The sequence below is a fragment of the Lontra canadensis genome, unplaced genomic scaffold (assembly GCF_010015895.1).
Source record: "Lontra canadensis isolate GAN:19392208 unplaced genomic scaffold, GSC_riverotter_1.0 scaffold11, whole genome shotgun sequence".
Taxonomy (NCBI): Eukaryota; Metazoa; Chordata; class Mammalia; order Carnivora; family Mustelidae; genus Lontra; species Lontra canadensis.
In genome coordinates this window covers 3,831,626-3,858,626 of record NW_022631005.1, presented here as the reverse complement: position 1 = coordinate 3,858,626, position 27,001 = coordinate 3,831,626, and the positions used below count along the sequence as shown (strand labels likewise).

The following is a 27,001-nucleotide window of genomic DNA, read 5'->3' as shown; positions in this document are numbered from 1 at the left end:
ATCAGCAATCCCAAGTACCTTTTCTTTTTTTAGTACTAGACAAAATTCCAACATTCCTAGAATGCGTCGGACCTACCCACCTCTGGGAAAGAGAGATGATTCCACCCTGCAGTATCTGGAATACTGGCTTATCAGCTGTGACAAATGCACTATGCTAATTCGAGATGTTAGTAATAAGGGAAATTGTATGTGTGGGAGCTCTCAAAACTTCCTGCTCAGTGTTTCTGTCAACCTAAAGATTTCCTAAAAGATCAAGTCAATTAGTGTTTTTTTTTATGGCTCTAAAAAGAAAACCACTAATTTTTGAAGTGATAAAAATATGAAGTCTATCAAATTATGGTTCTTACCCATAAATGGAGCCGTTATTTTAAGCATCATTTAGATTTTTCAGTTGTGACCCTGTTTCTCAAAACTTTAGTAATAAAGAAATCTATTTTAAAGGAAAAATATATTGCAGGTCCCAAGAATTGTTTTACATTGCTTTTAATGCCTTATTATTTCAGTTTGTGCAAATACTAAGCTAAATAGAAGTCCTTTATGTTTACAAAACTAGGAAACAAAAACCTGCAAACCAACGAGGAAGCAAAAGCAATAAAATTATATCTATTAGCATTCATTAATGTGACAGGTGTATGTTGCTGAAACTAATCACCGCTTAAAATGTGAATATGGGTTTTCTTATTTGAATTCAATTAGCCGATATATAGTACGTCCTTGGTTTCAGATGCAGAGTTCAGTCACTCAGCAGTTGTACATATAACAAGCTACCAGCGGAGCCAGATCACCACTCAAAGGGCTGCTCCGTGAGCCTGCAGTTAGAAGGGTATGTTTTGAATTCATTATCATTAGGCTCGGATGGCCTGACGTGCTTCTACTAACACAATGTTGGTTCTGTGGACGTGGGGCTTTCAGAGTATGCCAAGCCTGCCCGCTTTCAGATGGCACTGGAAGGGATGAAAGCCAACTTTTGCCTCGGTAACTCCTTTTTCTGCACTCCATTTCTGAACAAGATGTTCGTGACTTGTTAAAATAGTCTTCTTTCCATTCTACTCTTGCATGTCATTTCTTGAGTTCATATAGTTTTTTTCTTATTAGACATAGCAATAATCTTCATTGTGAAATCTCAGAGTGTATACAGATAAGCCAAAAATAAGAAAATCAAATTAGCCTGTAGCCTATGCCCCTCAGAGACAAGTACTATTCATGTTATGTCATTTACATTTCCAGGCTTTATGTTGTGAACACGCACATGCACGCATATATCGCTGTCTATAGACATAAAACATCAATGGCCCCCAGCCACAGGCTGCCAGGAACATATCCATGGTTAAACATGCTGGGGCTTTCCTTGTTGCAACAAAGGGAACCATGGGGGACCTCGGTAACAGGGGGTTAGAGATAACTACGATTGGAATTTGGCTTTGTTTTATGTGACGTTGGAGAATGTCTAGTGCATTGTTGTGGATTGGAGTTAGGTGTGAATCTGTGTTTCAGTATCTTAACTACATTTTATCTCTAGAACAGGAGGACTGGATAGAGGTAAAAGTGATAAACTGGCCAGAAGTCACTCTCCTGAGCCAGGGGAGGGGATGGCTGAATCATTTCTGTGGCTTGGACAATCTTCATGTGTGTGTTCAGACAACGTGATAGGGCAGTTTTGTCCCCGTCTCCATCCATCACGGCTCCCGAGTCGCCTCTTTTATGTTGCTGTTCCGTGAAGTTGTTTATGTTCAATAGAAAGACCCAAGACCCAGCTGTGAGTGCCTGCTTTTTATTTTCTCAAAGCTTAGAGGGTTTTCAAGCCCACATTAGGCCTTCTACTTGTTACTTTGCTAATCTCTACTGAGTGTAGATTCTGCAGGGTGAATAAGACTGTTTCCCCCTCTGGGCCTTGGTAAGCATTCCCAGCCCACACCACAATCTACGACCACACATGCAGGTGGTTAAGTGTTTCCTAACTCTAAAGGTGAAAAGAATTTGCTAACAATAGAACTTTACTGCTAATGGTTTAGCTTTTTAAATAGGAGAGTATACGTTTAACGCCTAGATGCCAAGTGAGGGCCAAAAGCTGGGCTGTCTTTTGCTACTGAGGTAACATAATGGGCAGCTGGAAAGGCCCACCTGGTCCAGGCTGCTGCGCACTCATTTCCTTAAAGCAAGCTTCAGAGCTTCAGAGGAAGGCAGTCACCAAAGAGTCCTCGATCCTTTTCTCTGATAGAGTTGTTCGTTTCTTCCAGAAATATTTCGTTGAGCACTGTATAAGTTTGTGAGGGCTGCTCTAATGAAGTCCCACAGACTGGGGGGCTTAAACAGCAGCAGTTTATTTTCTCACAGTCGAGGGCTATAAATTCAAGATCAAGGTGTCAGCTGGGCTGGTTTCATCTGAGGCTTCACTCCTTGGCTTGTATATCACCCTCTTCCCGTGTCTTCACCTGATCTTTCTTCTGCGTATGTCTGTATCCTAATCTCTTCTTCTTGTAAAGACAGCAGTCATATTGGATCAGGGCCCACCTTAATAACCTCATCTTAACTGAATTACCTCTTTAAAGTCTCTACCTCCAAATACAGTTACAGTCTGAGGTACTTGCAGTTAGGATTTCAGCATATGAACTGCAAAAGGGGGAGGGGGACGCAATTCAGCCCATAACAAGAACTTCCCACTTGTCAAGCATTGTTGTCGGCAATGCTGCACCTGACCATGAGCTTTGAAAGTTGAAAGTGGGGGGGCCAGAACGTCAGAAGTGGAGGAAAATGGATTGTTAGTATCTCAAGTGTAGAGTTCCCAAGAGTTGCTGAAGATTTAAATCAGAGAAGTAGTATGAAACTTGTATTGTGGAATGCTCATTTGGGTTTTGGTGTGGCATTTAGATTGGAGGTAGCCAAGGACAGTTAAGAACTAAATCCAATAGCACAAGTGAGAAATAAAGATCTGAGGATGGCTGTGGGTAACAGAATTGCAAAGATTTGGGATATATTTAGGTGGCAGAATTAAAACCATTTATTGACATCTCAGAAGCAGACATGAGGGAGAGGGAAAAACAACTCCCCATGCTCTAAGTTGGGTGATGGGATAGATTGTGACATTACTAACTCAGACAGAAAAATCAAAAAGAGGAACAGATTTATAATGAATTCAATCTAGGTATTTTGAGTTTAGGATTCTCTTGGAGATACCAAGTAGACAGTGAAAAGTGAACCCAGAGTTCACGGGAATTGAGAGGGTCAGAGATACCGTTTTGAAGTCGTTAAGATGTAGTTGAAGCCTTGACGATAGATGAGCTAACACAAGGAAAGAGGCAGGAAGAGGGATTGCTCACGAATGAGCCAGGAATATATGAAGAGGGTATCTCCAGAGGCCTTGGTCTCATGGGATTCAAGTTTAGAGAAAAGTGTTAGAAGAGGAATTGTAAAAGTTAGTAGGTGTCAGTGGTGCAGTGATGGAATGCAGGAAAATCTAAGTGTTGTTCATAAATAAAATGTTTTATTAAAGAATCTGAACCCAAAGGAAGACACAGTCTAAGGTGTAGTTCAAGTTCTGTGCTCTGAACTCACTGACTTTTCCATCATTCAATATAGTTTTCCTTTAGTAAATTTCATTTTGAAGTTCTCTAATATATCATATATTATTATGCATTATTAAAAAATACTCTATTTTTAAAGGTCCCATTTCAACCTGCTGGGGATGCATCAAGAATTAGTAACAAGTGACAAACAAAAATGCTGCAAAAAAGTGGGAAAAAATGCCCATTGGGTTTATAGATACGAAAGACATTGGAAAACTTAATGTGAGTGGCATGAGAGGAATGAAGAGAAAAGCTAAATTAGGGAATGAAATGAGTAGGAAATGAAGCAATAAATGTGGCAATAAGCTCAGTTATAATTTTTTAAAGATTTTATTTATTTATTTGATAGAGAAAGAGAGAGAGCACAAGCAGGGAGAGAGGCAGAGGGGAGAGGGAGAAGCAGACTCACCGCTGAGCAAGGAGCCTGATGCAGGGCTCAATCCCAGGACTCTGGGACCATGACCTGAGCTGAAGGCAGAGGCTTAACCAATGGAGCCACCCAGGTGCCCCTCAGCTGTAAATTAAATGAGAAAACATATATGGTGTGGCAGCTATGGTGGCTGGCATATAATAGGGACAGACCTTTAATTAATGCAGATTGCTATCATAGTTGGAGTGGTTATTAGAAGAAAAGAGATGGAATGGCACCCAGAGGGCAGTGCTGACTCATGAGAAAGTTGTATCTTTTATTATTTTGGGCTTTTAAGACAAGACCATGATATATTTAAGAGGTAAGGGGCAGAAGTTTCAGAAAGGGGAGGTTAAATGTATAAATGGAATAGTGTAAGTCATCTTCTGTCTGGTACAGCACTGTACCAAGAGTCGGGGATTTAAAGGCCAACTAAACAGATTTTGTTGCTTAAGACATTTATAGAATTTACAGCCCAGCGGGAGAATCAGGCAATAATCAAGAAAATAGCAGAACAAACAACTACAAACAAGTCAGATGACTGTGACTGATTGCTATGATCTGAAATGATACGCATTGTTTATCATTCTGCAACTTGGTTTTCACCTACTGTCATGGCCATCTTTCTGGGGTAATATGTTGGTCTAACTCATCTTTAACTGGTGGATTGTAGTCATACCATGGTTATGCCATAAATCATTCAGTCATTCCCTGTTGACTGACATTTAAATTATTTCCAAAATTTTCCCACTTCAAACAGTGCTAAAAAAACATTTTTATACTTATATCTCTGTGTTTTGAGGCACTCAGCACTTCACCGACATATACATGCAAATATTCCCTCAATCTTTGGAATCTGACTAGGGTAGATTGTGTCATACAAAATTATTTGGTGCAGTGGTTAGTCTTTTCCTTAAGGCATCTGAGTTCCTAGGGTTGCTTTAGATAATCTCTCCAACCTATGAAGTTCCACAGATATTTTCCTATAACCTGTTACTGTGTTTTATTGTGTTCTTTTTACTTTTAGATATTTAATCCATTTGAGATTTATTTTACATGGTGTGAGGTGCTTTCTTCTAAATAAATATCCAGTAATGTCAGCACCATTATGAACAAAACCATCATAGATTAATTCCTCAGATTTGCTTAGATCTATTTCTGGACACTCTATTTAATAATTTGCTTTTATATTACTGTGTCAATATCTTGCAGTTTGGTTTCTGTAGTTTTATAGTATGTTGTAATTTCTGGTAAGGCAAGTTCCCTTCTACCATTATTCTTGTTTTTCAAGAGTTACAAAATGGTCTATTATTATCGGTATAAATACTCCCCACTGGCAGACATACAAGTTGTTTTCAGTGAATATTTTCTATTACAAATTCCTAGGACAAGCTTTTTTTTTTTTTTTTCATGTAATATAATGGTATATAACACAAGTAGAGAACTAAAGCCACACATTAATGTGTCTCTCATCCGCTATAGGCTCCCTTAGTAGCAGGTGACACTCTGGTACACAGCCTGAATTATATTCATGATTCAAATTCACTTTTCCCCCACATTAAGAGCAGTTATCTTGACTCAGCAGGTTCTAACACTGACCCATGACATGGTTTCATTTTCAAAGCCAAGCTGTGTCACAGACTCCTGTAAAACATATAGCAAGTGCCTTTAGCCATCTGATGGAGCAGCGGGGTCTGACCCTGGGAAAGATGCATTTGCTTTGCATGATGTCCTTCCCGATGGTGTCTGCTTGCCTCCCACACACATTTACAAAGAGGAGATCCACTCGACGTCTCTAAAAACCATTCTAAATGCATATTCTACACTCCAAGACCATAATTATCAAACTGGATGTGGATTTATTTACAGAAATATAAATTACTTGATAAGTGTAAAATAGTGATTGTTGATGCCAGTGAGAAAATGTGGAAACATTTACATCACAACAGGGAATGTGATCTTTGTTAAACAACCCTAAAAGATAACTTTAATCACTTGTCTGTCAACCACACACAACACCAAGATCCTAGCCAGAGGCCTTTTGGCTTCCAGTTTCAATTCCTATCAGAGGAACAACTGAGAGAGCTGAGAGTTAGTTACCCAAGATCTTTGGCATGTTAGAAATTCTACCCATGAGTCAAGGGCTGGAGCCCCACTCCCATTCTTATTTTTTAAAACCTGGAATATATTTCCTTAGTCCCTCATCCAGCCGCATTTAGTGAATTTTATTTTAGTGGTATGCCCTGGACTTTGTTCTAAAAGCTTTCACCAAAAATATCAATATATAAATTAGTTGATTACAGCTGCTCTAAATATATTGTTAAACACTTACGTTCTATATATCATTCAGTGTCCCCTCTTGGAAAGTTGCACATGGTTTACCTTTAAAATTCAGTGTCAGAAAAATTGCACTTCCTCAAGAAATTGGTATGCTTCCTTCTCTTTATTGAGAATTATGCTTTGTTTTTAATTAACTTTCAGGAAATTCCCCTTCCTACCTGATGATCACCTACAGCAAATATAGTGGCATCTTGGTTTGTGAATTTATGTTGTTCTTTCACATGGTTTTAGTTTTCTACTTCGCTCCTCTTTGCTCTGAAAGGTATTCTTTATTTCCATTTCTTTTTTATCTATTTATGCGGTTTTGCTGCAATACTTCAATTCTTTTGAAATAAAAACACCGGCCCAAGTTACCCTCTCCATGAGAAGTCCTGCTTTTGTCACACCCTGTACTTCCCTCCTCCATCGCTGTGTTTCTGAGCACTTCAGTGTCTCTAGCAACCATTTTGACCTTTTCCTTTCCTTGTGTCTCCTTGCATTGTTACATAACTCTCTTGTCTTTCCAACTAATATCTAAGTGAAAGACACTACATTTACTGTATGCCCCATAGTTCTTGGTACATGGAAGACCCTTGAAAATCACTTGAGAAGGAAAGAAAGGAGGGAAAGAAGAAATGAGGAAGGGAGAGGGAAAAGAATGGAAATCCAAATTTAATGTTAAAAATATGAGCTGCCTGGAGGGAAAAAGGGATAAGGAAGAAGACTGTTGGGAATTGAGACAATTATCTAGCAATGAAGAAAAATGCTTCAGTTCATTTACCTTAAGAAGGAGAGAAGTTTTCATCATTGTCTCCATACAAGGTCAGGTCATAGTCAGGGCAGGAAACACATACAACCCAATAGCATAACTGCAGAGGGTTTAGTGAAGGCCTATCACAATGTGTGGGCAGGTTTACGGACATTAACAGGGATGGCAAAGAGCTTTGGGAATAGCAACAGTACAAAGCCCTAGTTAGAAACTTGGGAAAGGAGAAGTTACTGGAACCCAAAGAAAGTACCTGTAGGAAAGGGGAAAGGGGTCCCTGATGGGAGAATGAATGGCCATGGCAAATGAAGGTCATGGCCAAACTACATCCAGATGAGGAGAGATCCTAGGGAATTAATATCCTAAACTCCCTCCTGCCAGCGTTTCCTGTTGGCTGCTATCATCCCAGTGCCTTCTAGAAGCCAGAGGCAAGGGAGGACCCCTCTAGGGTGCAGCCTCTTAGGGGCACAGGATAGATGAATGGGGTAAGCAGTATGTAGAAGGGCAACCAGAGAATATCCAGCACTATATTCTATATTTGTAATTAAGGGTAGAAATGGAGTAGGGGTATTTGAAATAGATGGGGTAAAACACAGAAGTAAAGAGGCCTAAATTTCCTCCAATAGACACACAAAATCTTTAGAATTCCATATGAACACAGGTTATCACTTAAGGCTCAAAGGGTCTTTCCAATATTTCAAAGCTTACCTTTGCTTTTTGTTACAATAGAGCTGCCTTCATTTTTAGATTTTTTTGTCTCACACAGGCCCTTTTACTTTTGGAGGACCCTAGTATATCAAGCCTAGTATATCAAGCCTACCCATGACCCAAGCTGGATCTTGGTGTATATTAAAATATACCCATCACAAATGTAGTTGATTAGTTGACATGTCTTCTTTTGTAGGCATTTGCTAAACATGTGTTCTTTTTCTTTTTTTTATTTGTTTATAATTCTTTTATTTTTTATTGTGTTATATTAGCCACCATATCAATAGTTTTTGATGCAGTGTTCCAAGATTACAGATAAATCTGTAGAGTTTATAGATATAATATTACTGATCCTATTGCTCTTACTCAAATGTAAACTCCTTGAGGGCAGAGATTCTTGTCTACTGTGCACGTTGCTGTAATCCCAGTGTCTGAACAGTATTTAACAGAGATCACACAAAAAAATCTTTAATGGGGGAACCTGGGTGGCTCAGTGGGTTAAGGCCTCTGCCTTCGGCTCAGGTCATGATCCCAGTGTCTTGGGATCGAGCCCCGCATCGGGCTCTCTGCTCGGCAGGGCGCCTGCTTCCTCCTCTCTCTCTGCCTGCCTCTCTGCCTACTTGTGATCTCTGTCTGCCAAATAATTAAATAAAATCTTTTAAAAACAAAACAAAACAAAACAAAAATCTTTAATGAATTATAAATACATTAATTTTACTCTTGTCTTTCAGAAAGGACTTTGACACTAGCTTTAAAAACTGTACCCATTTCTGGAGGCCTGGGTGGCTCAGTTGGATAAGTGACTGCCTTTGGTTTAGGTCATGATCCTGTAGTCCTGGGACTGAGTCCTGAATCAGGCTCCCTGCCCAGTGGAGAGTCTGCTTCTCCCTCTTGTGCTCTCTCTCTCTCTGAAATAAATAAATAAAATCTTAAAAAAAAACAAAACAACCTGTACCCATTTCTCAATCCGCAGTAAGTCCTTCCTTTGGTAAAGGGTTCTAGGTAATATAAATGATGTCTGCCACTGGGGCACCTGGTGGATCAGTTGGTTGAGCCTCTGACTCTTGTTTCAGCTCAGGTGGTGGTCTCAATGTCCTGAGATTGAGCCCTGCTCAGCGTGGAGTCTGCTTGGGATTCTGTCTCCCTCTCCTTTTGCCCCTCCCTCTGCCCCTCTCTCTCTCTCAAAGAAATAAAACCTTTAAATAAAATAGAACAAAAGAAAGTCTGCCACCACCAACAACTGTGTAGATGGAGTGACTAACCGAGTCTAGGTCTCAGTCATAGATACCAAGAATTTATTAAAAGTTCTTAGACTGCAATCCCCGGGAGGGCAGGAACCACAATTCTCTTCTTGGTCACAGCTGTCTGGTCATCATCTAGCAAAATGCCTCACACAGAGTCACCGCTCAGGGGATATTTGTTGAGTCACTAAGTCATGACAGAATTTAGAATTATAATTTAGCACACTATTCAGTACTGAGCACACGCTTAATAGATGTTTATCGAATTGCCTTGACTGATGTTCAAAAACAGTCGCACCATGCATTCCAAAGCTAAGTAGGCATTATATTTGAATTATCAGCTGTTTTGGATTATCTATGGGACTCTGCCCCACTGTTAGGGTGGTAAATTAAGATCTTACTGCATCAGCAAACTCCCCAAATCTGAGTAGTATTTGCTTTCCACTGCGCTAGCTTACTATATTCCAACTATGGCATACTTAATTTTAAAACTAATGCTTACCACAATATCATGTGCTGTCCACTACTGTTCACTAACCCAGTAATATAGCTTCTTTGCAGTGTGTTATTTACTAACTAGTTCTTTCCTTATTTCTTCCTTCCTTTTTTCCTTCTTCTTGTTTCCTGTCTTTCTTAACTCTGACCATCATATAAGGATGTAAATGTCAAAAGGCAAGGATCTGGCTGCCTGGGTGGCTTAGTCAGTTAAGCGTCTACCTTTGGCTCTGGTCATGATCCTGGGGTCCTAGGATTGAGTTCCACATCACGTTCTCTGTTCAGCAGGGAGGCTGCTTCTCCCTCTGCCTCTGCCTGCTGCTTGTGCTCTCTCACACACACAAAAATAAATAAATAAAATCTTTTTTAAAAAAGAGGCGAGGATCTTGATAATACTGCAAAGTCTGGAAATGTTCAAGAACAATGAAAAGACAAGCAGTTTTGGAGGCAGACCTTTGACCTCATGTTTATAATCTGTGGTCCATCTTCCTGGCTCTTGAGCTTCCTGTGTTGTACCAGCTTGGACTAGAAGACACAAGCTTCAAGTTTCTACCCACTCATAAGAAATAAAGTACTTTGTGTGGTTGGAGGATGGACACTGGGGAGGGTATGTGCTATGATGAGTGCTGTGAATTGTGTAAGACTGATGAATTACAGACCAGTGCCTCTGAAACAAATAATACATTATATGTTAATAAAAAAAAAGTACTTTGACTTTGGTTCCAACAAATGTAATAAGACATTAACATACTTCACATTAAGTCAAATGAATTAAGTCAAATGAATCCAAAAATATACATACATGCACACACTATACACCACACACATCCACAAACACACACACATGCACGTACATACACACACATCCACAAACACATTTCAAATAGATAACCAATTGGTGAAGACCAAAAATAGAAAGACCACACATTTCAGTCTTACTTTGCCTTATGCCTGGCAGCTTGCCTGTAATAGGCATCTCTAAATGGAAATATTTTTTAGACATCTGACACGAAACTAGTTGTTTCTGAATAAATCAATCCAACAGGATCACAGAAGATAGAGTCAACAGAGGGGAAAATGATGCCACCAATACAGATATCACCCCTAAAGTAAAGGAGACGATGTTTAAGTAAAGACACGGTGTCATCTTGTCTGTGTTGTGCTACTTCATTTGTCCCGTATAGCTTTGCTCCGTTCAATGTTAGCAAATTAATCACTACATAAATAAAATATGAGATCTTCAAGAAGCGAAACAGTCTGATGCCCAGCCAAGTTCTTCTACAATCCAGAACATTTTTATTATAGATACAAATAAATTGAACTTAAGTTTTAAAATTTTAGTCCCTTTTATTAAGAAAAGTCTCATACCCATATCACCAAGACAATTTTCTTCCCTCTTAGTGAAGTCTCACAAATCTCTCGGCTGAACCATTAGAAAGATCTTTCGGTATGCTCTTTTGTATTTGAAATATCTCTTGCTTGAAATTAAATTCAGGCCTAAAATAGCAACTATATCATCTCCTAACCACTTCCCATTAGTAACAGCGAACTCCAGAGATAAGTAAAGCAGCCTTCGTGTGTCCGGAAAAAGAACCCTATGGATGATTTAAACCTAACAGTCGGCCACTTGTTAAGAAACGGTGCATGCACATTTGTCAATATGAATGCCAGAAAGAAATGAAATCTGAAAAAAAGTGAAATCATTATACCATATAGACAAACTCTAAGTAGAGTTCAGATTTTGTCTTTCACCATTATTTCTTGCAGGGCTGTAGAAACACTGAGCTTATTAACATTGCCTTAATTCTCCCTAAAGTACAAGTGGATTCTGGAGAACGTAGGTAGTATAAACGAGCTCTCTCCATGCTGAAGTTTAGAGGCACTCATTCTTCAAAGGAGGTGAAGTCTTATGCCTGAGATAAACGTCCTCCTCTGCCATGATTGACAGGTGCATTTGGTCGGTTGTATGGGGGAAGGGCAGAGGGCTGGGACCGGAGTGCCGGGGCAGGAGCGCCCGCAGGTGAAAGGCTATTTTATATAACCGCCCGCAAACACCTTCTACCGTCGCAAAGCCTCCTCAGATCGGTGTCCGCAGGTGCTAACGACGGGCAACAAACGCTCTTCTCTGAGCCTCAATACAGTTATTCTTTAAATACGGTTCTATTTCCCTGGTAAAGCCTCTTTGGAGGAACTAAATTTAGCCCTGCCAATGGGAAGAACAGGTGGCGTGTGACCCCAGCGGGGAGATCCGTCTCCCGTCAGGCCTCCCCGTGGCGGCCAATCAGCGTGGGTGCCGCCCGGGGATGCGGGGCTGTCAGCAGATCTGCGGAATAAAAAGGCCGAGCCCAGCCCTGGCTCTCCAGCAGTCGTGCATTCCCAGCCTCGCCTCGGGTGTAGGGATTGCATAGAAAAGCAAAACTACACAGTCTCGACTGTGTAGTTTTGTTTTTAAGTCTAGAGGCTCACCGATTCATGTCGGAGATGGTCGAAAACACCAGCTCCAGATAGGACGTCGTTTCGGAAGCAAGCTGGGGCTTTGTCCCACCCTTTTTGGGCACTCGTGAGCAATCAGGTGAGCACCATCTATCTATCTTTCTTCCTTCCTTCCTTCCTTCCTTCCTTCCTTCCTTCCTTCCTTCCTTCCTCCTTCCCTTCCTTCCCTTCCTTCCCTTCCTTCCTTCCTTTCCTTCCTTCTTTTTTTTTAAACAGTGGAGCCCCTTCCTTAGTGGTTTCTACGTCCCAGCTAGAACTTGTCCTTCCAGCGTGTGCGACGTGCCCGCATGGGGGTGTTTGTCTAACCATTTGTTGCTGTTACCGGCCCGTTATTTAAATCTGCTCCTTCAGGTTTCTTTAAAAAGCTCCATGCTTTGGACTGTCAGCCGGGGTTAGTGATTCCAGTGGTGTGAATCCCCCGCGTGTCCTTCAAAGTGTCGAAGCTGAGGTCGGAAATGGCGAGAGAAATGTGTGCTTCTGTTGTAGACTCTTTGTGTCTGCTGAGAATGTTCAAGGTTATGTTACTCAGTGAAAAAGTGAGACGCACCAGGAATAGCTCTGATAAAATGCATGTGGTATCAGCTACACCCTGATGACTTTTTAAGGGAATCAACTGCAGAGGGATCAGCTGCGGGACGGTGACAGAACACTTGCCTGCTGTCAGTCAACAGTGGAGAGTTTATTTTGGGAACATGACATTTCAGAAGCATACCTTCAGCCCTAATTACACAAAGGCCTTTCAAGAGCACGAGCTAAAGCCATTAAGCTGACCTATCTGATAGGAATAAATGACCAATTTAGACAGGTTAATTGTGACATATTTAGACATTTGGGAGAAAAGCTCCATTATAATTGTTTTATAAAATACTCAGTATCTCATGTATTTTACTTCATAATCAAAAGATATGATATGAGCTAAATGTTGGTCTTAAGGGCAAGAAATAATATTTTAGAAACTTTTAATATCTAAATGCCCTTTGACTTCCCATCTTCCTGGACTTAGGTCACTCATCATAAATGCCTGCAAATGCATTGGTATATAATACATAAATGGTGTAAAAGAGTACGGCTATTTTTAGAAGATGCACTAGGTTGTAAACAGGGAAAGTGGGGCACAAAAAGTTATTTGTCCTACGTGTAACTTGCTACATGGAGTTCTTGACAAAAGTTTCACAAAAACTTTTAGATATTATTTGAGTTTTCCAAATATACATTTTATTGTCTTGGAATCCTGGTTTCCCTTTCTTTGCAACAAAGTAAAAACTTAAAATAAGGTACAGAATTGTCACTAGAAAAATTACCATTCCATAAATTTTCAGTGAACAGAATTTTGTGAAAAGCGGTAATGAAGTAACAGACAATTGAGAATCTGCTTTTTATATCAGAATAGTGGAGTGCTTGCATTGAATAATAAGGCATTTGTGCATCAGAAAATTCTTCACATCATCTCTCTGGAACTGATGGACAAAGTACTTTCTTCCACTTAAAAGGACTGAACTGCAAATTTCATATTCCTTTCTTTGATTTGGAATATTTGTATTGAAAAAGTATGAGACTTTTAACTTCTTTTACATTTCACAGCAGTGTTCTCTTTGTCAGGTTTGGACCTTGTTCCTCACTAAGTACTCAAGTCAGTAGTTTTCTTTCAGCTCTGTAATTAAAGTTAGCCTACTCACGGAAGTTTAAATTTCCCTGACTACTGACTTGAGCAGTAGCACCATTTATTGAGCAAGTATAATATGAAGAAATATTAGAAATAGAAAGCACTGTGTCCGGTCTATAAAAGGTCTGCATAGTCAGTAAGACTTGCCAGAACTTTCCAAGTAAGGGAAGAAATTGAAAAGCTCAAATTTTTAGTTTTGGTGACTATTTTAAGTAGTTTCCTAAAAGTAATACTAGTAATTACTTAATTAAGGTAATTACTTAAAATGATACTAGTAAGATTACTTAAACTAATCTTAAAGTAGTACTAGTTTACTTGAAGTAATTACTGGGTTATTTAAAGGACTCAAAGTAATACTAGTTACTTAAAGTGATACTAGTAAGACCCAAATCAATGCCAACCTTAAAAATATAGAGTGAGTGAGTGAGTGAAAAATATTGGGAGGAAGGAAATTTTTTTAACAATTATCTCCCAACCATTGAACCGATGCACAGATTCATTCTATTCTTTCCACACATCTTTTATTGTTCTTCTCTGCTCCCACGTACTCCAGCTTCCTCTTGCTATCTGTCACTTAGGTGTCCTATCATTGGTAAAACGGAATTTCCCTATTCGACCACTAGGGGGCATTCCTTGCTCTGCTTTCTTTCTGGAACCCGCCCCCCACCCCTTCTCTTTGGTCTTGCGATTTTATTAAGCTCCCAAATCAATTGAGTCCCGTGTTGAAATTGAAACCACGAAGGAGAAGGCCGACCCATCCCTCTAGGGCCCACAGATGATCTCAGGGGCAATCTGTTTGGAAAAGGTGTGCCTCCATTGTCTCCAGAGTAGCTCGAGTGGCCCTTAGCTGGGACCTTCTAACTTACTTTCTTTTCCTTTTCAGAGTGCCTGAAAAGATGACAACTCAAGCACCGACGTTTAAGCAGCCGTTACAAAGTGTTGTGGTACTGGAGGGTAGTTCCGCAACCTTTGAGGCTCACATTAGTGGTAAGCTCACGCGTGCGCACTTGCCTTCGCCTCGCCTCCTCCCACCGTGTGTGAACTTAGCTGTAGGACTTGATGCCAAGTTTAAAGCCTGGCTTTCACTTTGTAAAATTGGTCCAGCTGGATGGAAGGGCCATCGTAAGGGTATACCCTTCAGAGTCCTGACAAAATCTGACAATATAATGGCTTGGAAATGTTTTATTCATATTTATAATTCCACGAAGCAAAATAATTAGCATTGGATTAAAATTGCTGTCAGAATCCAGCAGCTAAGTATGACCAAATTTGGTCATTCTATATTTGGGTTCAGCTGCAGAGCCAGAATGGAAGCCAGGAACCCAAGCCCAGTAGGGGCAGGTTGCAGAGCTGTGGGGCAAGGCGAGTGGGCGGGCCGGTGGGGGGTGGGGTTCTCTGGGTGCCCAAGAGTGGAAAATAACAATGTGGTGGACTTTCCTAAGAAGCTGAAAACTTTCAGAGTTGACCTAACTCCTAGTGATCTTATTCTTGTATTTTCGATCTGTATTAAGGGATTCTAGTGAATTAAGATTTTCCAATCTTTGGAAACGACAACAAAAAATAGTATATGCCACTGAGGTCTATATATTAAAGAGAAATAAACATTGACCTTAGAATTTTATTTGAAAGAAAGTTCTGCGGTTTTCAGCCTTCTTATTCTTCTTCCTAACTCAGTTTAGAGTTCCAAAAAAATGCATGATTTCTAGGACATACTATCTTCTGGAAAATGAGGATAATCTACAAACTATATTGTAAATAATCTCAAATTATTTAATAATATTGTCTCCATCTGTAGTATTGTAACTGGTCGTATAAAATGGCATGGATTAATCGAAAATCAAGTTTGTACCTCCACGGTGCCCTGTCCCCCCCCCCTTTTTTTCATGTTTTGACTTCTAATAAAGATATAAAATAAGAGCTCTTCCTTCCTCCTTTTGTCTTCTAGTTTATGTGCCAATCTTACTCCTAACTGGATAAGACATTTACATTGCACAAATATCATACAATCATTCTTCATTATCAATTATATGTATATATAGAGACCAATTCCATTCTTCTCACATGTGATAGACTCTGATTTTCCAATAATATGCTTATGTATCTTGTAATAGTAACTTTTGAACTGTGCAGAACACAATTGGCTTCAGTGGGAATTACGCCCATTTGTGAAGTAGTGTAAGCTTGCTTCTTCATAGCTGCTTGTTCTTTCACACTATGTGCTAATTAATTATTAAGAAAACACCACTGAAAATATTTGACATTCATGAATTAGTCAAATAAACTACTCACTTGGCCATGGTGGGAGATTGGTTAATGTAAGGACAAGAAAATAAATGTTCTCTTGGTTCTCTTCGCTTCCTCATTTTAATATAAAATAAACACTGCTCTGAATTTGCTTCCTGCCTTCCAAATGTACAGAATTTTAATATACTTAAATTATCGAACCATGTACATGTAGTTCTTAGCTCCACAATTTATGGCAACTAAAGAGAATCTGGTTTTTCTACCTGCAACTCCTGGAATCCATGTTGTTCTGTAAGACTAGGTTTGGCTTTGTGTCATCTTCTACAAGAGCCCAGTTCTCTCTCTGCACTTTGTTTGACTGATTACACATTTGAAAGGCAGAAGAGTTCAAGGAGACAGTGTCCCTGCGACCACAGAGGAGGGACCCAAATGGGTTTGTTCTCTCGGGCTTACTAGGCAGCCCTTTTAGATCCTTTGTTGCTTTTGCTCTTGTTTTTGAAGAGGACGACAGTCACTTTTTATTTCAAAGTTTCCTTGGCTCTACAATTTTATAAATCCCCTTTGTGATTTTAATGATGTCTGTTAAATTGTATCAGGGAGAACCTGGGACAGGAGGGCAGGAGGTAGAAATTCTAGTCTTCTGGGTGCACCGCTAGCTGAGGGACCTTGGAAAAACCACTGAGCCTCTTTTGGCCTCCTTCCTCTCCTATTAAATGGAGGTACTGACCTCTACACAAACCCACAGACCTCCCTAATTGTGTGCAAGTGGACCCTGGGATTAGGACAAGGCATAGCGGGACATAGCAGGACAGAGCAGAGGACGTTGCAGGACCCCATTCCAACTTAAAGATGAATTGTGTTTGTGCTCCAGGTTTCCCAGTTCCTGAGGTGAGCTGGTTTAGGGATGGCCAGGCAATTTCCACTTCCACTCTACCCGGCGTGCAGATCTCCTTTAGCGATGGCCGCGCTAGACTGACGATCCCCGCCGTGACTAAAGCCAACAGTGGACGATACTCCCTGAGAGCCACCAATGGATCTGGACAAGCGACTAGTACTGCTGAGCTTCTCGTGACAGGTGGGCTGGAGGGGACCTGCCTAGCCTCTGCCCCACCCTCCAGGGCATCTCCAGCCCTTGGGGAAGGAGGTCCGGGAAGAGCTACTGAGGAACAAGTAGATAGAGAGAAGGGCCTGCTGGAGGCTGCATTGATAGCAGAGTTGTTTGCTGTGTAAAATTTAATTCTCCTCTCAAAATACAGCACAAAAGTGGCTGAGAATAATTCCTCTGTACACGTATTAAACACTCAAAAGTATGTTAAGGGTGTATTACAAACCATGTTTCTGAGCAAGTGGAAAGGCTTGGAGCCTTGTTTATAAGTCTATTAAGGAAACAGGTACATCACCAGGAATTTACATGTTAACAAGCTTCTAGATGATTCTGATGTAAGTGCCCCACAGACCACCCATTCAAGAAACACTGCTTTTATCTATGAAGTTCAATAATTCTTTACTTACTTTCCATATCTAAAACTATTACACCATGGACATGCACAGAAAAAGGCAGATGCATAACAAGATTTCCTCAGAAAAGTTACCACCTGTCTTTATAGCCTCTGTCATTTCTCTACTTTATACATGACAAACAGTATCTGTATAATGAGCTACATAATGTTATATGTGATTAGCCAATAAACTATACCACCAACACTGTTCAAGTATAGGGCTGTTATCGATGCATCAGGGAACATCATGTGTGAACTTTAACACACATCCAGAAAATTCAGAAATGGAAAATGCACAGGGGTGACAGTTTATTACTCAAAAACATGTCAAAATTGATCCCATTCTCTCTTCACATTTCTAAAAAATTTCTTTCAACATAATGGACCAAAAAAAAAAAAAATCCCCTTTCTGTAACATAACTAACATTAAATCATGTCACTATTTGGATTAATGTTTAAATGCAAGTAAATATTTGGGTTATTTGAATACATCAATTTGGAGACAACCTAGGGTTTTTGACATTAAATTAAGAGTGATTTTGTAAGTCACAGGTTCCCTTATCAAACCAACCATCAGAATTCATTTCAATGCAATTTACTGAAATACACAAAATTACTTTAACAGGTTAAGATAGTGCTAGATGTGAGGCTGAGAGGAAGTGTCCAAAAGAGTCTCTAAAAACATTACAATATCGAGGCTTTTTCTTAAAAAACAAAAAACAAACAGTGGTGGCTTACAGCTCCTAAACAAAACAAAGCAAATAAAAATAAAATATGGTGACAGGATTACCTTCTGCCATCTTCTGGCTCCTTTCTTGCTCTCCTATGCATGAACTGGGCTCAAGGACAGTCAAGGGTGTTTGGTTCAGGGCGTCATCACCTCCTTTTGGAAACAGAGCTGGGACGGTTTAAAAATCACCTATTGGGAGCACCCTGGCTGGAGTCCTGATTTTCCTCGCTTCCCCCTGCAGCAGAGACAGCACCACCCAACTTTGTTCAACGACTGCAGAGCATGACCGTGAGACAAGGAAGCCAAGTACGACTCCAAGTGAGAGTGACCGGAATCCCTACACCTGTGGTGAAGTTCTATCGGGATGGAGCGGAAATCCAGAGCTCCCTTGATTTTCAAATTTCACAAGAAGGCGACCTCTACAGCTTACTGATTGCAGAAGCGTACCCTGAAGACTCCGGGACCTATTCCGTAAATGCAACCAATAGCGTTGGAAGAGCTACTTCGACTGCCGAATTGCTGGTTCAAGGTATGTGGCAGAGGCAGAGCAACCGGGAGGAGAGAGTACTTACTGAAGGAGGACGCAGGAGGGCCAGGGGACCGCCTGCCTCCCCTTGGGGGCCTCGGGGATGCTGGGAGCTGAAACAGGCAGCTGGCTTTTCAAGGCCCATGAAAAGAAAAGTCTGAGACTCCAGGCAGGAGCTCAGCCTCACTGATGAGCTCTGCACTTATTAAGGCCGTTAGGAACTGGACACTATTTCCATTAAGTTATCTATGTTTTCAAATTATTGACCAATGGTGGGTTAAAAAAAATGGTCCTAAGTAAATCCTTATCTAATAATGAACATATTCTATTTTAAAACCTAATTTATACTAATGCAAAATCCAAAACGTCCTGCATTTTCCCCCATTGAGACAACTAGAAAATTCGATTGACTTTGGAGTCAGAATTAACATTGGCTCCTCAGAAATGGTTCGCTGTGCCTCCTCCTAAATTTCGGTCTTTCCCTCCCCACAGGTGAAGAAGTAGTACCCGCTAAAAAGACAAAGACAATTGTTTCGACTGCTCAGATTTCAGAAACAAGACAAACCCGAATTGAAAAGGTATTTTTCTATACCGCTGGTTTTCAGACCTTTCGGAAAAGTTGTCAATGTTCCCCCTCAACACGCCCTTTGTTTTCGTCTTTTACAGAAGTTTGAAGCCCACTTTGATGCCAGATCAGTTGCAACAGTTGAGATGGTCATGGATGGAGCCGCTGGGCAACAGCTGCCACATAAAGCACCCCCTAGGATACCTCCCAAGCCCAAGTCGAGGTCTCCCACACCACCATCCATTGCTGCCAAAGCACAGCTGGCCCGCCAGCAGTCCCCATCGCCGATAAGACACTCCCCGTCCCCGGTCAGACACGTGCGGGCGCCAACCCCGTCTCCTGTCAGGTAAAGCCTATTAAATCTTTTTTTTTTTTTTTTAAGATTTTATTTATTTATTTGTCAGAGAGAGAGAGTGGCAGGCAGAGGCAGAGGGAGAAGCAGGCTCCCTGCCAAGAAAGGAGCCCGATGTGGGACTCGATCCTAGGGTACCGGGATCATGACCCGAGCTGAAGGCAGCTGCTTGACCAACTGAGCCACCCAGGCGTCCCAGGTAAAGCCTTTTAAAGGAGAGCAAGTCATTATGCATTTTTGAATTAGGTTTCATCCAGTAAGATGAGAAATAAGAGAAAGAAGGAAGAGAAGTAGGGGGAAGCAATCAAAACTGCAGCATGTGGTAAAGGAGGTAAGCTGAAAGGTCCTGAAAATGATTTTCACGAATCTTCACCGTCCCCAGGTAAATTGGACGACTTTATAAACTCTGCTTCTGAATTCCTATTTGTATTCCATTTAACAAAGTTCTGCTTTAGGAGCTGAGAGAAAGCTGGGAAATAAAAGGAGCACAGAATTTAGGGTTGGAAGCCCTATGTTCAGTCAGCCTGATCATTTGCTAACAGTGTGACTTAGGGAAATAATAATGACAATAAAATAATCACTACTATATATCAGCCCCTTTCTCTTTGTCAGACATTTGATTGGCATTCTGTGTTATTATCTCCTTAAGTATTCACAGCAACCTCTAGGAATTATCATTCCTAATTTTATAGATAGGTGAGTGGAGCTGAAGAGGTTAAATAATTCACTTAGAGTCTTAGTCATTATCATGTGTACTCTAAAGAAAATCACGATAAGATTGCTCTCAAGGTGTGTTGTGAGGATTCAATGAGATAATTAGTTGAAGGTATTTTGTAGGTGGAGCATAAGAACAATTTGTATAATTGTTTTCTGATAAGAAGTAAAACCTTCTAAATACTCTGCATTTGCTTATGTCATTTTCCATCGAAAATAAGATGGGCTTCTAAGCTTCGTTATGATGGAGGTATTTCAGAAAGTGAGTGTGTCTCATCAGGGCTCAGAAATTCTATGATCAAGGGTGGATTATCCATAGCAAATTTGACCCGTTGGAACTTGGCTTAACCTGCTGAGGTTTTTAATATGACGAACTGAAAAAAATGTCCAAAATTTGGAGTAAACAAGAAAATGTTTCTTGATCAATTTATATCATTGTTTTAGTGTAGAGAGATTTTCCCTGCCAAGAAAAATTTTAAAGGGAGAATGATAAGCAGGTAGTTGACCTAAAAAATATTCAAGTTTCCTTAAGTTACTGAAATCGAAACACTGTGGTATTGGTAAGTGAATAGAAAACACATCAGAGAAGCAGAACAGAGCTTCTAGAAATATCAGTACATCAAGTATCTAGTACATTCCATTTTTTTTTAAAGATTTTTATTTATTTATTTGACAGAGATCACAAGTAGGCAGAGAGGCAGGCAGAGAGAGAGGAGGAAGCAGGCTTCTCGCTGAGCGGAGAACCCGATGCAGGGCTCGATCCCAGGACCCCGGGACCATGACCCAAGCCGAAGGCAGAAGCTTTAACTCACTGAGCCACCCAGGCGCCTCATCCAGTACATTCCATTTTTAATCAAAGTGACCTCTCAGTTCAGTGGGATAAAGGACATTTTCCTCCATAAAGAATGCTGGCCTGATTAGCTTTCCTTTTGGATGAAAACAAATATAAACCTCTACCTCACACCATTTACAAAATAAATCTCAACCTGACTAAAAAAGCTGAATAAAAACTAAGTAAAATAAAAACTAAAAAAAAAAAAAAAGTGAGGCTATTTAGGAAAACATTTGTGAGGGAGAGCTTTAAAAATAGATTTGGAAATTCAGCTACATTAAAATAATAATGTATGTATGGCAAAAATAAGGTCATTGCTAAACTAAACCGTGCATTTGTGAAAATATTTTAAAAATGTCTCTTCCTCCAGATATTTCATTGTTTCTGCCTTGAAAGCATTATATCAAATATGCAATGGCTACAGTATGAAATGTATAAGCCTCAAAACCTTGCATAATGTACAAGACTGTATACGTTGATGCTTAATAAGACCCCACAAAGAACCAGAGTGCAAACAGCAGATCTAGGGGCGAAATGTTTGCAACATTTATGAAAGAGCAAATGTATTAAAAAGCATCCACAAATTAATTTTTAAAGGAAAAAAGCAACACACATGGGAAAAAAATGAACAGAAGACAAACATTTCACATAAGAAGCAATGCAAATGTCTGAAAAATATATGAAAAAAGCTAGAGATTTTCCAGGTTTTATTATATTGGCCACAATGAAAAATTAGAGGTACTGGCAAACACTAACGTGAAAGAAGGCTTGAACCAAAACCTCAGTTTTAAAAACATGTCTTGCTATCAAATAAATAAACTGTTCTGTCCCAGGCTTGCTGCAAGTTTGCACACCATGCAACCGCAAGACAGGCCAAATGTAATTTCTGGGGGAGATAACAACTTCCTGTATTTTTAATCCAAGCCTAAGGGTCATTTAAAATTACAGAGCTTCCCTGATTCCGTGGAGCGTTCTGACTGTCTTAACAGCGCTGGCAGTTCATTAATAACACTCCCCATTACTCAGTCCCTGAAATTTGCTTTCAAATAAGAAATAAAAATAGCAATTTGTAGAGAAAATAATGGCTATGCCAGATAGACTACTTCCTAAAATGTCTAATGATTTAATCTTGATTTTTGTCATAGAGGAAGGCAAACATATCTTGTTGAATAAGGTACACGTATCTAGCTGTGACCAGGTGATTATGTTTTATTGTAAGAGCAAAAATAAGCACTTTCCTATAATGACTCAAATTACATTGATTTTTTCACAGTTATGGGCTTACCTGTAGCCTGCTGCTAATCACTCCTGTCATGCTAATCATGTCTTTAACTCTTTTGGAGATAAACCCCACTTTATGAAGAACAGCAAGTGTGAGGCTCAGGTTGAAACTTGGAAGTACATGTCACTTTGCTTTTCTTCATTTGGTTAGAATCTACATTTGGAACAGTGTTAGATGTTTTTGTTATATTTCTAAGGCAGTCACTTTTAAAACAGGGACCTGTTCCCCCAGATATCCCTTTACTCGGTTACGACTTCATGTATAAAATGTAAATTGATGTTCACAAAAAAAAGCCTTCTTTAAGAAAAGGAGTAAACATTTCTTCATGAAACTGGTTAATATTGTAGTGTACCATTAAGTTACTCTGTCATTTAGAGCAGATATCAATGGTGCCTTGCACCCTAATTAGAATAGTTGTTTCACTTATGATCGGTGTGAGTTAATGCCAGAGTGTATTTGTAAATGTTTTCCTAAAGCCGGTAGTTATAGTCAATGATGAGGCAATACTGCCACCTACAGGGAAGAGTTGATTAAGAAGCAATCAAAAAGTGAATTATGAAAATGTTATCTTAAAATAGTTGGCTAACCCCTAGAATTATTAGTGTAGATCAGGGACTGTCTTTTTAGACATAAATGTCAGAAGTTAGCACCTAGATTCTTCAAGCGATGCTGTCGCACTTGGGATATACACAAAAAGCAATGAAAACTATTTTAGAAGAAGCACTTTATCAATTTAATAGAAAAATGGTGGAATCCTTGGATTTTCAAATAGCCAGTTACCATAGTAACTATATGGATAGTAAAAGAAGTCCAGAGTACAACACAATGAGAGTGAAGGTAAACAAAGAGAAAATGAAAAAGAGCAGTTCACAGCACTTTGACCGGTGCACAGCCCATACCCAAAAAACCTCTGCAGGAAAGGTCCCAAGAAAGCTCCCTCCCTAGCCTGGAGGTTCGCAGGCCTGTGGGCACAGTGAAAGCTGTGAGAGGTCTGCAGGGAAAGAAAAGAGCTGAGACTCCTTTAGCCCAGAATTGCGCAAGCATTTTCATCATAGAAACCTTACTTTGTTAGACACCTGTCTGATACAACCTCCCCCACTGGGAGAACAGAGAAATTTAGATTTCTGATTACTATATTCACCATGTCCTTTCTTTTGCTGTATTTGAAAATCTTCTGCTGTCTTGACTTTTTTTTTTTTTTTTAAATGGTGAGAAGGTGGAGCAGGGCACAACATTCTTTAGCTTAGAATTCAGTCTGGTTCTCTTCCGGAGTTGCTGCAGATGAGATTAAGGCTTACCAAGATTTAAAACAAATTACTTTCAGTCAAGTACATTATCTGCCTCTGAATAGGTTATTGGGGCACACGTGTTGAAACTCTGCCTTAAGCACTTCCAGATTTTCCTTCCGTCATTCAAATCCGAGGACTGGGAGAGGAGCTCTGGGTCTTGCCATTCCTGACCTCTGCCATCTGGTTTTCAGATCCGTGTCTCCAGCAGGGAGAATTTCCACATCCCCCATTAGATCCGTTAAGTCTCCGTTACTCGTCCGAAAGACCCAGACCCCCGGCATGGCCCCGGGCCCCGAAGTGCCTCCCCCTTGGAAGCAAGAGGGCTATGTGGCCTCATCTGAAGCCGAGATGAGAGAAACCACCGTGACGAGCGCCACCCAGATCCAGACAGAGGAGAGATGGGAAAGGAGATATGGGATCCAGGAGCAAGTGACTGTCAGCAGAGAAGCGGGTGCTGCAGCCAGCCTGTCGACCAGTGCTGCCTTCTCGGGGGAGGCTGTGGCTGCTGGTGCTGCAGAGGTATGTCCCAGCGCTCCTGCTTTGTCTTCCTTTCAAGGTGGTCTTTCCAACGGGAACCCTGCCATGAAGCTGTGTCCATGTGGCTAGGAGGGGAAATGCATATGAACAGACGAACATAACAGAAACTGAAGGCCAAATTTGGCTCATGCTTTGGAAAATATATTTTTTAACGATTTTGCTTATTTATTTGACAGAGAGAGACACAGCGAGAGAGGGAGCACAAGCAGGGGGAGAGGGAGAGGGAAAAGCAGGCTTCCTGTAGAGCAGGGAGCCCAGTGCAGGGCTCGGTCGTGACCTGAGCCCAAGGCAGACGCTTAACCGACTAAGCCACCCAGGCGCCCTGGAAAATCATTTTTAATTGGGATAAAGTCTCTGTTCTGTGAGGTTTTCAGAAAATACAGGTTTTAATGATGCATGCCCCCTCTCTCGGCAATGACATACACTTATCCCACATATGTTTTACTCGCGGCCGCTCATTTCCTTTGCACTTTTGTACTGTCTGCTGAGTGTGTCATTTGAAAAATGGACTTGGTCATTTCTAATCCAGGCGAGACAAGAAACTGACAAAAGTGCAGCTGTTGCGACCGTTGTTGCTGCTGTTGATATGGCCAGAGTGAGAGAACCAGTCATCAGCGCTGTAGAGCACACTGCTCAGAGGACAACCACGACTGCTGTGCACATCCAGCCTGCTCAAGAACAGGTAGGCACGTGGCCGGCCAGAGTGAGCTGGGTGTGCAGAGATCCTGTGGCAATCCCGCGACCCAAGTGTGTGGAGAGCAGTCCTGAGCCCACTGTGACCCAGACTTCTAGGACTCTGAGCAAAAGATGGCCTGAGATACCCAGGGTGTTCAAGATAGAAATACCTACAGATCCTGGTCTGTGTTAGGCAGGTAGACAGACAAGAGTGAACTAGCAAAAAATTGGCATGGGAGGTCAGAGAAGTTGTTCAAGTGTCAACATGGTCCTGGGTCAAGACAAAGGGTGGCCAGGAAAGCCAGCTAAACAAGAGGAATGTGTTTGTGTTCATTGCTGTGGTCCCAGATTAGTCAGTCCAGAGCTCAGCTGCTCCAAGAGCCGGGGGTGGGGGGACCGTTATTGCAGGGCAGACCTTTGGGGAACCTTTCTCCAAGGTTCCCCAAAAGACCTTTGCTTTTACTTTCCTCAAAACAAATGTGACCCTTGATTCATGGCTGGAAAGTGTTATAAATCCAGGATAATTTCCCAACCTCATATTTGAATAGATGTCTTTTATAGTTTAAAATCACTCCAGCTTCCCCCCTTATCCTCTCGTGTGACATTTCTGTCTGTATCCTGATTTATTATTGGAACTTTTATATAAGGTTGCATGAAACTCTTCCCTTCCTTTCCCCTCTGAAATTTAGATTAAAAAAGAGGCAGAGAAGAAGACGGCTGTTACTAAGGTAGTAGTTGCCACCGATAAAGCCAAGGAACAAGAATTAAAATCAAGAACCAGAGAAGTAATTACGACAAAACAAGAGCAGGTGCACGTAACTCATGAACAGGTGAAAAAAGTGGGTTTTGATGTAAATTATTGTTGTCGTTCCTGTGTCAGCACACATAATAATGTTTACCATGAAGGGTTTTGTTTCTTGGGCAACATAACTGTTACCAAACTAATAAAATCCCCTTGTATCTGTGTATTCCTGGGTACCAGATACCAAGGTCGCTTAGAGTCCCCAAATGCTTCACTTGTGTAGACAAAAGAGACTTCTTTGAACACAAACAAGGGGTTTTATCTCTGTCCCTCTGGAGATGCACTAACCAAACACATGACTCTAGTGAGGTCAAACCAGGGATAGTAGATTTTGAGGAAGGAACAGAGAAGGACTCTAGGCACAGACTGCTTTGAAAATAGCTTGGCAACTACTTCCTGACCCCGTAGGAGAACCTTGGAACATGGATTTGAAGTGGAATGGACAGCATGGGTTTTCTAGGTCAAATGACCCAAAAAAAGTGAAAAGGGCAGTCATGATTGGAGGCATTCAGGGACAAATCAGATTAAGGCCACTTGGTTGGGCTTTTGGCCAGTGGGGCCAGTTGTCAGCTGGGGGTTTGAGAAGATGAACTTTCAAGTCTTTTTTAAGCCCTGAGATCTGGAATGTCAGGGATGGTGTCTGAGAGTGGCAAAGAGGAGAGCTGTAAATGGGGAAAACTACTCCCTGCGTCCCCCCTCCACACACTTTAGGCATCCAGATCCAAACAGCCTCCTTCAGAGGCTGAAGGATTTGGAAAACATTTTGCCTGGGATATGTACGAAACTTTTCTGACCATACATCTCAATTTTAGAAAAGTAAGTCTGGATATTCCAAGCCATCATAATTGGGAAATTTTCCAAAGCAAAAATATCATATAAATATAGATTATAAATTGTCCATACCTGATTTTTCATCTGTAACGCTAAAGTGTCAGACAAATTACTTCTAAGGCCTTCCATTCTAATACTTAATTCTCTAAGATCACTTTTAGATGACAGAAGTGTCATAGAATAGTATTGCCCATATACTCATTTATGAAAAATTGGAAGTCTTTCTAAAGAAGATGGCAACTCTCCAATTCAGTTAAATGGTATTGTATCCAACTTTTTTCCCCCTGAGCAGCATAAATTATGGTTTAGGCAATAAAAGGGCATGGTTCTGGAAAATGAGATGATGTATTTAGTAATATCTCCAGAAAAAGATTTTGCTTCTTTCCTCAAAGAAAGAAAGAAGTTTGTTTGTTATATTATTTGTATTTAATAAACATTATGTCACTTCCATTAGATACAGGGAGAC

At 40.6% G+C, this 27,001-nt stretch overlaps 1 protein-coding gene across 2 annotated transcripts in view; it reads left to right on the top strand.

Moving 5' to 3' along the window:
* Nucleotides 1-11,876: 11,876 nt before the first annotated feature.
* Nucleotides 11,877-27,001, top strand: part of TTN (titin) — a 269,891-nt gene continuing 254,766 nt past the window's right edge. For both annotated transcript variants that reach the window (XM_032856015.1, XM_032856016.1), the window contains exons 1-9: nucleotides 11,877-12,073; nucleotides 14,541-14,644; nucleotides 16,773-16,976; nucleotides 18,372-18,659; nucleotides 19,149-19,234; nucleotides 19,323-19,567; nucleotides 23,882-24,209; nucleotides 24,757-24,909; nucleotides 25,592-25,732. In XM_032856015.1, the coding sequence (XP_032711906.1) occupies nucleotides 14,554-14,644; nucleotides 16,773-16,976; nucleotides 18,372-18,659; nucleotides 19,149-19,234; nucleotides 19,323-19,567; nucleotides 23,882-24,209; nucleotides 24,757-24,909; nucleotides 25,592-25,732 (1,536 nt within the window). In that variant the 5' untranslated portion in view covers nucleotides 11,877-12,073; nucleotides 14,541-14,553. The remainder of the gene's footprint in view (nucleotides 12,074-14,540; nucleotides 14,645-16,772; nucleotides 16,977-18,371; nucleotides 18,660-19,148; nucleotides 19,235-19,322; nucleotides 19,568-23,881; nucleotides 24,210-24,756; nucleotides 24,910-25,591; nucleotides 25,733-27,001) is intronic.